The 12,834-nt window shown below is 40.4% G+C and overlaps 1 protein-coding gene across 1 annotated transcript in view; it reads right to left on the bottom strand.

Moving 5' to 3' along the window:
* Nucleotides 1–12,834, bottom strand: part of THBS2 (thrombospondin 2) — a 287,917-nt gene that overhangs the window by 44,908 nt on the left and 230,175 nt on the right. The window contains 2 exon segments of the mRNA XM_030195961.1: nucleotides 9,132–9,403; nucleotides 11,541–11,768. Coding sequence (XP_030051821.1) covers nucleotides 9,132–9,403; nucleotides 11,541–11,768 — 500 coding nt within the window.

Below are 12,834 nucleotides of genomic sequence, written 5' to 3'. Positions count from 1 at the left end.
GCGCTAAGTTTTAGAAAAGTCTTTTTGGTAGGTATAAATTGAACCATAATAAATCTTTGACTGTCTGTATTATGTATAAGCAATTAACGCAAAGATTTAAAATTGACACAGTTTAAAGAAATCAGCCTATATAAATAAAAACAATAGGTTCCCGTTTTGTAATGTTTATATTTAAGGTTTTAATAAATGTTTGAACTAAAAAGAACACCCAATAGGTTCCTATCTGTCTCAGATTTTTAGTTTCTTTACACATTTATTTTTACACTCATACTATGGCAATTTAAAGAGTACAAACTCTGTTGAGATTGCCTGTTTATAATTTGTTCTGATTGAATAAAGACAGAGCAAATAAATAGGATCCGCAGGCTGTTTTATTTAACTTCCATACTTCTGATTCATAGTCTGTGGTGGTTGTATTTTTTTTTCTTTTCCAGGAAACCAAGCAGAACAGCTGGCTATTTCTTTTAGACAGGCAAGAAGGATAGAAGACACTTTACAGCGGGATGTCTGTATACATTCTTGTATGAGGTGTAGTATGAATGCCTTATGGGGAAATCACATCTGCCTGTCTGTGGCCTCGTAAAACAGCCAAAATGACAGGGTATAGGTGTTTTGGTGTGCTATAACCCCCAAATTCTGTAAATGATGCCTAAAGTTATGTGCATTAATTTTTCATGTCATGCGTCCATAAGCAGTCTGAAAACGTTACATGGTTGAACTTCTGTAACTTTGATTTTTTTCACAACAAAGAATGGGAATTGCAAGAAATTACCTTGATTTGATATTCCCCGCTCCATAGGGAGTAAGATATAAAACACTGCATAATTCATCGTTTTTTAAAATTTATCAGTAAAGTGGTGGAATTCTATCCCAATTCAAATAAGGTTAATTCCTCTATATAAAAGGTTTGGAAAGCTCTGAAAACTTATCTGTTTGCGAAATATGTTTTAAACGAGTTATACTGTACAAAATAATAACTTTTTTTCAGACTGATAAATATCTGATTGTAGTTCCTGGACTGTCAGTTATCTTTTAATGTTAATCACACTGTGATCCATAAGAAATAAAGTAAAGTAAAGTAAAAGCTTAAGGCCCCTTTTACTAAGCCTCATAGGCGCCTACGCTCGCCTAACGCCTAACGTGCCCTTCCCCTTTCGAAAATAAGTTGGATAGTACCATAAAGGCGTTCGCCAGTTGGTTGATAACAAATACAGGTTATATTGTGGTCGAAATGAGGTAGGTGTGTATCGGCACCACGAGGATGGAAGGGATGAAGATTGTATATTGTCCGGTACTATCATTGGTTATGTTGTGTTGCTGGGAGGTATTTATTTCATAGGCATCCTATTCAAGTGTTTCCATATAAGCATTTGGTTACTTGGGGCTCCTTTTACTAAGCGGCGGTAAGCCCAATGCGGGCTTACTGCTTGCTATACAGGAAGTATATAGGAGGAGGAGTGGCCTAGTGGTTAGGGTGGTGGACTTTGGTCCTGAGGAACTGAGTTCAATTCCCAGCACAGGCAGCCCCTTTTGACTCTGGGCAAGTCACTTAACCTTCCATTGCCTGCCACATTGAGCCTGCCATGAGTGGGAAAGCACAGGGTACAAATGTAACAAAAAAAAAAAAAAGTACTGCCAGACCACTGCAAAAGCCTGGTGGTACTTCCCACCCCTAGCATGCCATCATTTCTGGCACTACAAAAAATTATTTATTTTTGTAGTGCCAGAGTGTATCTGGTGGTAATCGGGCAGTGCCACGTCCTGCCCGATTACCGCTGGGTTAATGCAGGAGCCCTTACCACCACCTCAATGGGTAGTGGTAAGGGCTCCCCCCCCCCGAAATGGCTGTGCGGCAAGTGCTTTACTTGCCACCCGGCCATCTCCTGTAGGAAAGCGAGACTTCCCATTTACCAGCTGTGGTGAAAAGGGGCCTTGGTGCGCGTGTACAACACATGCCTACGCTAGCGCTGGCCCCCTTTTGCCGCAGCTTGGTAAAAGGGTCCCTCTGGAAAGTAGGAAGACATTTCTTTCATTGAGGCCACAGGTATTAGCACTACAGATTTTTTTTTAAATACCTTAGGAAGTACTCAGTATGAGGAACAAACATATACATTTTTTAAATCTATCCAACTGGACATTTTTCTGGTTACTAAGAAGTAAGTTGTTAGCTTTAAGGAATATTTTGTTAATTTTAAAATTGTAATAGGGTATAATTGCCATTCAGGTCCATTGGAAATATTGAATTATATTTGTTTTTACGTAAGTATTACTGATTGATGTCCGTTCTCTCTGCCACTCTTTTTGTATATGAAATTTAAGGTTATCATAGTACTGATTCTGGAATTACATGATGCTGCATTTTTGTGGACTAGGGGAGGTTTATATTTATGTTAATGTATATTCTTTATTTAATATATGTATTGTAATGAACCTCCTTTTCTCTGTATTATTTTTATATGTTTTAAATAGTATGGTAATTTCCTTTTCAAACTGTTAAAATGTAATATATATTAAATTTAATAAAAATCAAGCAATATGTGGATAGGCATTTAAACTAGAGGAAGGGGGTGACAGATGGAGGAAAAATACAGGCTGTCACCCCCAGCAAAAGCATTATAATAGCAGCAAAAATAAAACTAGTAATAACTTTTTCAGGTATAAAAGAAGCAGAAAGCCTGTGAGGGAATCACTGAGACCATTAGATCATCGAGGAGTAAAAGGCATTCAGGGAGGACGAGGCCATAGTGGAGAGTCTGAATGAATTCTTTGCTTCAGTCTTTACTGAAGAGGATTCAGGAGTTCTACTTGTGCCAGAAATGGTTTTCCAGGGTGATGTACTGAAACAAATCTCGGTGAACCTGGAAGACTTATGGGCCCTTTTACTAGAGGTTTGCAACGTGGCAACCCGGAACTACCACTGGCTCAGTGCCATTTCCGGCACTACAAAAAACACATCTATAGTTCCTAGCGCGACACTAACCCAGCGGTAATCGGGTAACATGGGGTTACTGCCGGGTTACCGCAGGAGCCCTTACCGACACCACGATGGGTGGCAGTAAGTGCTCCCCCCCCCCCCCACATAGCCATGTGGTAAGAATAATCTTACTGCATGACCATGTCTTTTTTAGGGGCTTTTTACCCGTTGTGGTAAAAAGTGCCCTGGTGTGCAGCAAAAACAGCCCTTGCCGCTACCAGAGGGTCCTTTTTATCGCAGCTTGGTAAAAGGACCTTGTACTGAGCCAAATCAACAAGTTAAATAGTAGAAAATCATCTGGACAGGATGGTATACACCCCAGGGTACTGAAGAACTCAAACATGAAATTGCTGATCTGCTATTAGTGATCTGTAACCTGTCATTAAAATTGTCCGTAGTATCTGAAGATTGGAAGGTGGCCAGTGTAATGCTGATTTTTTAAAAGGGTTCCAGGGGTGATCCGGAAAATTACAGACTGGTAAGCCTGACTTCAGTGCCGGGCAAAATAGTGAAAAGTATTATAACGAATAAAATTACTAAATGCATATTTATTTTATTTATTTTATTACATTTGTACCCCGTGCTTTCCCACAAAACAGCAGGTTCAATGTGGCTTACATAATAAATAAAATTACAGAGTATTATATGGAGAATAAAATAACTGATGAAGACGTGGTAAAGATAAAGTTTAAGAATATGTGAATAAAGATGGAAGGTAAACAAGGCAAGATAGACAAAGTAAAGAGAATTGGGAGGGGTATGGTATAGGGAAGAAGGAGGCGAGAGGAACTAGGGACAAGTATAAGGAGTTGGGAGACATGGTTTAGAGTATAGTCATCTTCAGAGCAGGAGTTTAGTGGGTGGGATATAGTATTAGGCTAGGACGTTAGGGTAGGCTTGCTTAAAGAGATGTGTCTTTAACATTTTTCTGAAGGGTAGATAATCGTTAATTGTTTGGATGGATCTTGGTAAAGCGTTCCAAAGCTGGCTACCCGGAAATGGTTTAAACATGGTTTAATGGGACAGAGTCAACATGGATTCAACCAAGGGAAATCTTGCCTCACCAATTTGCTTCATTTCTTTGAAGGCATAAATAAATAAACATGTGGATAAAGGAGTCGGTTGATGTAATGTATCTAGCTTTTCAGAAAGTTTTTGAAAAGTCCCTCTTGAGAGACTACTGAGAAAATTAAAAAGCCATGGGATAGGAGACAAAGCTCTGTTGTGGACTGGGAACTTGCTAATAGATAGAAAACAGACAGTAGGGTTAAATGGCCAATTTTCTCAGTGAAGAAAGGTGAATAGTAGAGTGCCAGGGATGTGTACTGGGACAGGTGCTATTTAACATATTTATAAATGAATTGGAAGACAGAATAATGAGTGAGTTGATTATATTTGCAGATGACACAAAACAATTCAAAGTTGCTAAAACACCTGCAGACTGTGAAGTACTGCAGGAAGACCTTAGGAAACTGGAAGACTGGGCATCCAAATGGCAGATGAAACTTAATGTGACAAATGCAAAGTGATAAATATTGGCTCGGGGTGGGTGGGTGGGGGGAATATGATAGAGGTCTGTACAATCTTGAGCAGAGGCTTCCTCCCTCCTGTTGCGATTTCTGCCTTGCTAATTATAGAGCAAAGCTCTGTGGGACTGCGGGTCTCTGCACGCTGCAGCTACCACTTCTAGCTGACCCCGCCTCCTCTGCTATAACTTCCTCTTTCAGAGGAGATCAGCCGGAAGATGAGGTAGCAGCTGTAGCATGCAGAGACACGGTCTCGCGCAGCTTTGCTTTATAATTAGTACTGTACGAGACAGGGAAGGAAAACATCTACAGCCTAAGGAAGGAGGAGGGGCGGGGGGAAAGAGAGGGGGAAGAAAGCAGCAGGCATGGAAGGTTGGGCTGGGGAGGCTTAGCCTCCCCAAGCCTCTTATACTGGGCGCCTATGTATTCTGTCAAGCAAAACAACCAACTTTCCAACTTCTCGTCTCAAAACTGCAGGGTCCTGCAGGGATCTCCCCTCTCACCTATTTTATTCAATCTCTTTATGTCATCCCTTGCCTCAATACACCTGATTGTTAATGAACTACTATTATCCTATGCAGATGGCATCCTGCTTCTCTAACCAGTGACAGCATCAAACATAGATCCAGCTTAGTCTGTAGCGAATGGTATGACTGCTGTTAGTACCTGGGCCCTGACCAATAAACTGAAATTGAATGCACAAAAAACCAAGGTCCTGTGGTTCTGAAATCAGGGAGTTGAGGTCCCATCATCAGTATCTTTGACCAAGGGTCAAATCTTTACAGTCAAATCTGAAACCAGAGTATTAGGGGTCTTGCTTGATTCTTTACTCACCTTCTCTTCTCATATTAACCAGCTATGGAAGAAAACACTATTCAAAATGAGACAGCTACGTCTAGTCAGATCATTCTTCAACCAAAAAGCCTTCTCAATACTAGTCCAAATGTTAGTTCTACCTCACTTGGATTACTGTAAAGTTCTATTTCTTGGTATTAAGTGTCAATATCAGAAAAAATTGCAAATCATACAGAACACAGCTGCTAGACTTATATACAGATTGAATAGATATACTGGTGTTTCAACTCATCTAAACAAACTGCACTGGCTTCCCATAGCAGAAAGACTCATGTTCAAAGCTGTTTGTTTAGTTTTTCAAATCCTACAGGGCTTCACCTCTGAACTGCTGATAAAGACTGATTTGCACTGAGGGGCATTTTCAAAAGAAACGTCTAAATCAGAATTTGGACGTTTTACAAAGACGTCCAAATTCCGAACAGGAAAGAAGGTCATTTTCGTAAAAGATGGACGTCTATCTTTTGTGTGCGAAAATACTATGGATATCCTGTGATGTGGACGTCCTTTCTTATAGTTCATTTTCAAACAAAAGACGTCCAAATGCAAGACATCCAAAACAAACTAGTAGCTTAATGGTTAGTGCAGTGAGCTTTGATTGTGGCAAGATGGGTTCAATTCCCACTGCTGCTCCTTGTGACTTTGGGCAAGTCAAATGCACAAGGGGCATTTTTGGATATGACATCTAAGTCTGAATTTGGACATTTTTCGTTAAATGTCCAAAATCAGAACAGGAAAGGTCATTTTCTACAAAAAAAGGTCTATCTTTTTTTCTTTTGAAAGTGCTGTTTGGAAAAATGGTTTGTGATTTGGGGGAGTAAGGGAAGGCAAGCCCTGAGTCCCTCCAGTGGCCATCTGGTCATTTGGGGCACTTCTTGTGAGGAGTAGCCTAGTGGTTAGTGCAGCAGACTTTGGTTCTGGGGAACTGGGTTCAATTCCCACTGCAGCTGTTTGTTATTAAAAACATCTAAGTTTCTTTGTTTTGTTCCATTATTGCTGAAAGCCGTCCATGTCTTAGGAATGCTCAAGTCCCGCCTTGAACACACTCCTGGCACGCCCCTTTGAGATTTGGACATCCTTCTGACGGACTTCAGAGAAAGATGTCCAAAAAGAGATGTTGATAATACTGATTTGGACGTTTCTGTGAGATAAACGTCCAAATGCTGACTTATAACACATCTAACAGACTGAAACAACAACTGATGCTACCATCATCATTACAAAAGACAATTCAAAATCAGAAGATTTTCAGCTCTCTATTTCCCATTCTTGGAGTCAAAATATGGAACTTTCTGCCTATTCCCATCAGAACAGAAAACAGCTACCTCAATTTCAGGAAGAAGCTAAAAACCTTTCTCTTCCCAAACACTGCTTCATAACAATCCAGCGTGACTTCTACCTCCTTGTATAATCCATTATTCTTAATGTTTTTAGTCTCATGGTCTCTAATGTTTCTCATACCTCACACTAACACTATTTGCTTTTGTTTCACTAGAATGTAAACCACACAGAACCCTAGAAAGGGGATATTAGCGGTATACAAGAATTGATTTGAATTGAATTTGAATTGAATTTTGGCTGGTGATGATCAACACTTAAAAAATGCTGACATCACAAAGCATTTTGTTTCCTGCAGGACTTTTATCCTGTTGAGCTGTATACCATCCTTAGCATGTAAAGCCCAATTTAATATAGGGGGTTTAGATTACAAAAATGATACCTACATCAGGATGCTCAAAATTTGCAATGTATGTGTTAAAAAAAAAAGACCCACTGAAAGCAAAGCCTTTTATAAACTGCAAGTCTATGGAAAATGTAATGTATTTGGTGACATGCATATAGCAAGAACAGTCATTTCACACTAAAACATTTTAATACATAGTGGCATCTCTTCAGACTTTGTACACGTAAGTAACAATTGCTGATATAAGTGGCAGATTTTGCTACTTAAGCATGTAAATACCAATGCTTGCATGTGTAATTGGTGAATGTTCCAAAACTGTATGGCCAGAGGGAGCCAGGTAAGAAGCCAACAGACAAAACTCATATTAGGTTTTTTTTTTTTTTGTAGGTAGTTTGGAACACCAGAGAAGTAAGCACAATTCCCTCTTCAATCACTCCCCTAGCCCCTGGTCCAAACGAGCAATCAGCTCACAGTTATGAATGACTTGGCCCAGGTATAAATGTAGAAAAGGAAATTATTTTGAAGTGTATGTGTACTGCGATTGCAAAATAGAGAGTACATATATACTTTTAGGATCCATTCAAATCACACCGAAAACTAGGGTTACCATATTTGCCCTAAGGAAAAAGAGGACAATTCCCCACCCCCTGTCACACCCCATCCTGCCCCTGTCACCCTACCCACCCCGCCCCTGTCACTTTGACCCCCCCAAAGAAAGCCAGATTGTCTCTCTCTTCCTCCATGTATATCCCCTCCCCAATTTTACAGCCTCCCTCTACCCATATGACTCCATTCACTACCCCTCCCCTCCCCTCCTGTAACTTACTGTAGTGCCCTGGTGGTCCAGTGGCCTCTTTGGGGCAGGAAAAAGCCCCCTCTTTCCTGCCTGGTGTGGCTGTAGGCCTCGCTTGCTCCCCGCACTGATTCAAAATGACTGCTGAGAGTTCAAGCAATGACCTTGCAAGGGAAGCCTCACGAGGTTACAGCTTGAACTCTTGGCAGCCATTCTGAAGCAGCACCGGGAGCAAGACAAGCTGCAGATGCACTGGGCAGAAAAGAGGGGGCTCTTTCCTGCCCCAAATAGGTTACTAGACCACCAGAGCACCACACTATGGTAAAGGAGGGGAGGGGAGGATAGGACGCCTGCTTGCTCATCCGTCTGCCAGCCTACCTGTTCATCCACAAATCCGGACAAACGGGCAGGCTGGCAAAAGCCGCCTGGATGCCCGGCTGTGTCCTCAAAGAGAGGACATGACCGGTTAAAACCGGATGTATGGTAACCCTACCCAAAACATGCCCTGTTCAAAATCTGTGTCTATCACTTGCATACACATATAAGTAGTGCCTCTTCTAAAATGTACTGGTATGTAAAATGTCAGGGCCCAACTATCCCCAGGTGCCTAAAAACTGCACTCTGATACCCAGGAATTTTTGGTGCCCAAATAATACTTTTTACTTGAGGTGCTGTAGAAGAAACAGCATCCTGCTTCCCCCGCTGTGACTTGGCTCTCTATAAGGTTGGGCTGTGCAGTTCAGGACATGCAGGAGCTCACATGGTTTCAAGTCTTGTGAGACTTGAAACCACAGGACCAACCCAACTTTCTGCAATGTGCAGCTCAAGCTTACAGAGAGATGCATTCCAGTGGGGAAGCAGGAAATATGCTGTTTCTTCAACAGATGAGGGGAAAAAGTGGCAGGCCCCGAGAAAGAAAAACTGGATTGGGGGGGGGGGGGGGGGGGTTTACATGAGAGAACTGAACTGTTCACTGGCCTGGCTTCGTTTTTCTGCATGCTCCTACCCCAATCTCCTTAATGGACTAATAAACAGAAGAGCTAAAACATGCTGCATAGAATCTTGCAACATATCAGAGTTAGATTTCAACAACAGATCTTAAATTTTTTTTTTTTACAGAGAACAATGGCTTTTAGTTGAAATAAAATCAAAATATGTGATTCCATTTTTGATTTTTTTTAATGGCTACTTTACTGTTATTCCTGTTTTAATACAGAATTAATACAAATCTTAAAGACAATTAAGGATACAAATTGTATTCTAATATTTCTAAATACGGCTACTGAAGTATAACTTCCTTACCTCTCCAGGTGTATTGCCTGTGTGCCACAGGGCATTTCTCAAATGCTCTCCAGAGCCTGTTGTGGAGTTTACCACTTTAAGAGATACCCCTGAATAGCCATAAGCTCTTGATGGTTTGTCTTCCCAGTAGGTCTGTGTGAGTTGTTTCCACATCATGACATAAAATCGACTGCTGGACTGATAGCCAAAAACAAACCCTGCATAATCATCATCACGTTCTGTATTGACGTAGAATGTACCACTGAAGTCAACAGCACTGAAATCATCAAATCCTGTGCATAAGTGAAAATAAATTTTTTTAATATGATAGGGCACTGTTACACACAGATGCAGGACTTCATTCAGTCATGTTTTTCACACATATACCTCCAGGTTCTATATATCGCAGTAAGATTTCTGCGCAGAAATTCAAGCATATTCAATAACAGGGCGCATAAATTAATTGGTGAACAAGCCAATCAGTGCTGTTAATTGGATGTTAACAAGCAATTAGGAGCACTAATTGGCATTAATTACTTACACGCAGAACTCACCAAGCGCATTCTATAACATGGTGCATGTAAATTGTAATGCATTTGTCAAAGGGTGATGTGGCCATGAGCATGGAATGGGAGGGTCGTGGGCATTCTGACAATTTACGACCAGTGTTATAGAATATACTTGCTTTGCATCTAATTTAGGTGTTGGGATTTACTACTTGGCGTAATTCCTCATGACTAAATATAATCACGCGGATGGCCATCAGCATATTCTATAAACCACATTGAATATAGCCCATACAAGGCACGTGGCACCAACACATACAGAATGCACCACTTGCATTCGTAAAGTTACAGAATACCAGCACTTTTGTAGGTAAGTGTTCACTTATGCACTATAAATGTTGCCTAAAAAAAATCGATGCCGAAAAAACCACAAGCGCTATTCTATATGAGGTTTATAAAATAGCGCTTAAGTCCTGAGGGTTGCGCTTAAATTTAGATGTGTCCATTTTCACTAATGAAAATGTGGTGCAAATACCCATGCCCAATTACGCCTGTATCCAAAAACCATGCTCATGATCTGCCCCAAACCACCCATGACCCTCCCATTTCCATGTCCCTTTTTTCAGGATGCACACAAAATTTAGGCACGAATCCCACACCTAAATTTATGTGCATAAATGCCAATTAAATCTAATTAGTGTCAATAATTGCTGGTTAAAAAGTCAATTATTGGTGCTAATTAGCTCATTCAATTTATTTGCATGCCTAATTTTTGGTGACTTTTATAGAATTAGGGGGTTAAGGGCTATCAGGCAACCTAAGTGGAAAATCCATAATAAATATCAGGCCACCTAAGTGGAAAGTCCAATGCTGTCTATTTTATGCCCATATAATAAAAAGATATCCACCCAACCTATCACAAATTTATACCTGCTCTGAGGTGGAAATGACTAAAATCCCAAAAGAAATAACATTTTTGAATGGATGTCTAGATCAGAATAGTGAAGTCCAAGTCAGAATGTCCCAAATGGACGTCCATCTCACATGTATTTTTGAACAGGAAATACATCAAGATTTCCTCTTCGAATACACATGAGATGGACGTCCATATGCTGGAAACATCCAGCATAAACATCCATTTTAGTACAGTCGATTGTGAACCAAGGGACTCAGGTTCAAATCCTGCTTTAACTCTTTTATTTTGTAATTGTGAGCCCTCCAGGAACAGCAACATATCTACAGCACCTGAATGTACACCACTTCTATAACCTTTAGGCTTGCAGGTGGCTTATACATTTAAGTACAGTATATATTTTGCTGTATCTGGAGGTCTCATAATAATTTTTTTTAAACCCAGCTGAAATAGGATTTGAACCTGGGTACCTTGGTTCACAGAGCACTGCACTAACCACTAAGATACTCCTCAGACTTGCTTCTTCCTTTATTAAAAATGTCCATAATTCCTGAAGCTGTCGTACAGCCTGAATCCCCTTTTGGTGTCACTTACAGGGCACAGGGAGAGGGACAGCAGCCAATGGGGGATTAAGGAGGAGGACAACTATTCAATCAGGGAACCTTTTTTGTACCGTAGTCATGCGACTGAAATAGGTCTAAATATGGATGTCCTTCTCAGACATGGACATTTCTTTCCCTTTGATAATTGTTCATGGACGTCCAGATTTCAGGCCCTTCTTAATCCCGCCCAAAACACACCCATAACATACCCGCTTGCTATTTGGATGTACTGCAGTATTGGATGTCCCTTTGTTGCCTTTGCAAAATTGGTACTTGGATGTTTCATGCACATGGACGTCCATTTTGGCCTTTTGAGACGTCCAAATGCTTCAAAAATAAGTGCCATTATGGTATAACATTCTTCTTTATTAAAAATCTCCATGACTCATGGATTACTATCAATACTTACCTACAGCAATTCCTGGATCAGAGTTTGCCGTCTGCAACAATTCCTTGCCCTGATGACGAATGACCCAGTTAGGATCAATTTGAGCTGTTCCTTTTGGATCCAGAGCAACCATTTGGAACTTCCTGAAGTCAGTTTCACTAATACCCTTATCCTCAGGACATGCATCATAGATATCAGGAATACTGTCATTGTCGAAATCATCTTTGCATGCATCTCCTCGGCCATCACCTTCAAAAAAGAAAACTGTTAAGTCACATTTTATTTTTATATTATATTTTGTATTAAAATATTTTTTTCTGAAATATATACTACTGCCTACGTAAATAGTGAATAGAAAATCTACTGGGAAGAAGGGGGAGGGGGATTTGGGATTTAACTAATGCTTTTTTTCAGATATAGTTAAAGATGAGTTACGTTCAGGTACAGTAGATATTTCCCTGTTCCCAGATGGCTTACCATCTAAGGGGTCCTTTTACTAAGCAGCGATAGGAAATTGCTTTAGTTGCTGTTACATGGGTCTTTGCCATGTACTAAGGCCCTTTTAACTATGGCCATGAAAAAGGGCTTTGTTCGCTATTCACAGATTCTATATAGTATGACTTAAGTTGCACATGAAAATCCTGTTGTATTCTGGATTTGTGTGCATAACTTAACTAGTTAACGAGCTAATCAGTGCCGACAATTGCCACTTAACAAGCAATTATTGACACTAATTAGCATTAATTAGAATTTACACACAGAACTACCTATTCTATAACATGATGCTCATAAATTCTAAGTCGTGTACATAAAAAGGGGGTGTGGCCATAGGCATGGCACGGGTAGGTCATGGGTGTTTCCAAAATCTATGCACGTTGTTATAGGATACACCTGGTCCACGCCTAATTTAGACATCAGCATTTACACCAAATTTTCCTTGGCGTGACTGACCACAACTAAATTTAGTTGTGCGGATGGGTGCTCGGCATACGCTATAAACCAAGTGGAGATTTAGGTTTATTCTACAAAGTATGTCTAAATTTAGGCGTACTTTATAGAATACGCCTAGGCATATTTCTTTGGTGCCGATGATTTAGGCGTGAAATAAATAGAATCTAGTCCTATATGACCATGCACTACAGACAGCGTTGGCGCATGGCCATTTGAAAAATTACCACAGGAGGCGGTAAGAACTCCTGCGTTAACTATGTGCTAACTGCTTAGCACAGGAATGCCTACTCTCTGCCCCCGACACGGCCCCCTCAAAAAAAAAAAAAAAAAAGAAAAACAATAATTAATGCATGCCTAGGGTGTG

Source organism: Microcaecilia unicolor, chromosome 3 (assembly GCF_901765095.1).
Source record: "Microcaecilia unicolor chromosome 3, aMicUni1.1, whole genome shotgun sequence".
Classification (NCBI taxonomy): domain Eukaryota; kingdom Metazoa; phylum Chordata; class Amphibia; order Gymnophiona; family Siphonopidae; genus Microcaecilia; species Microcaecilia unicolor.
This window is presented reverse-complemented; position numbering and strand designations above follow the sequence as displayed.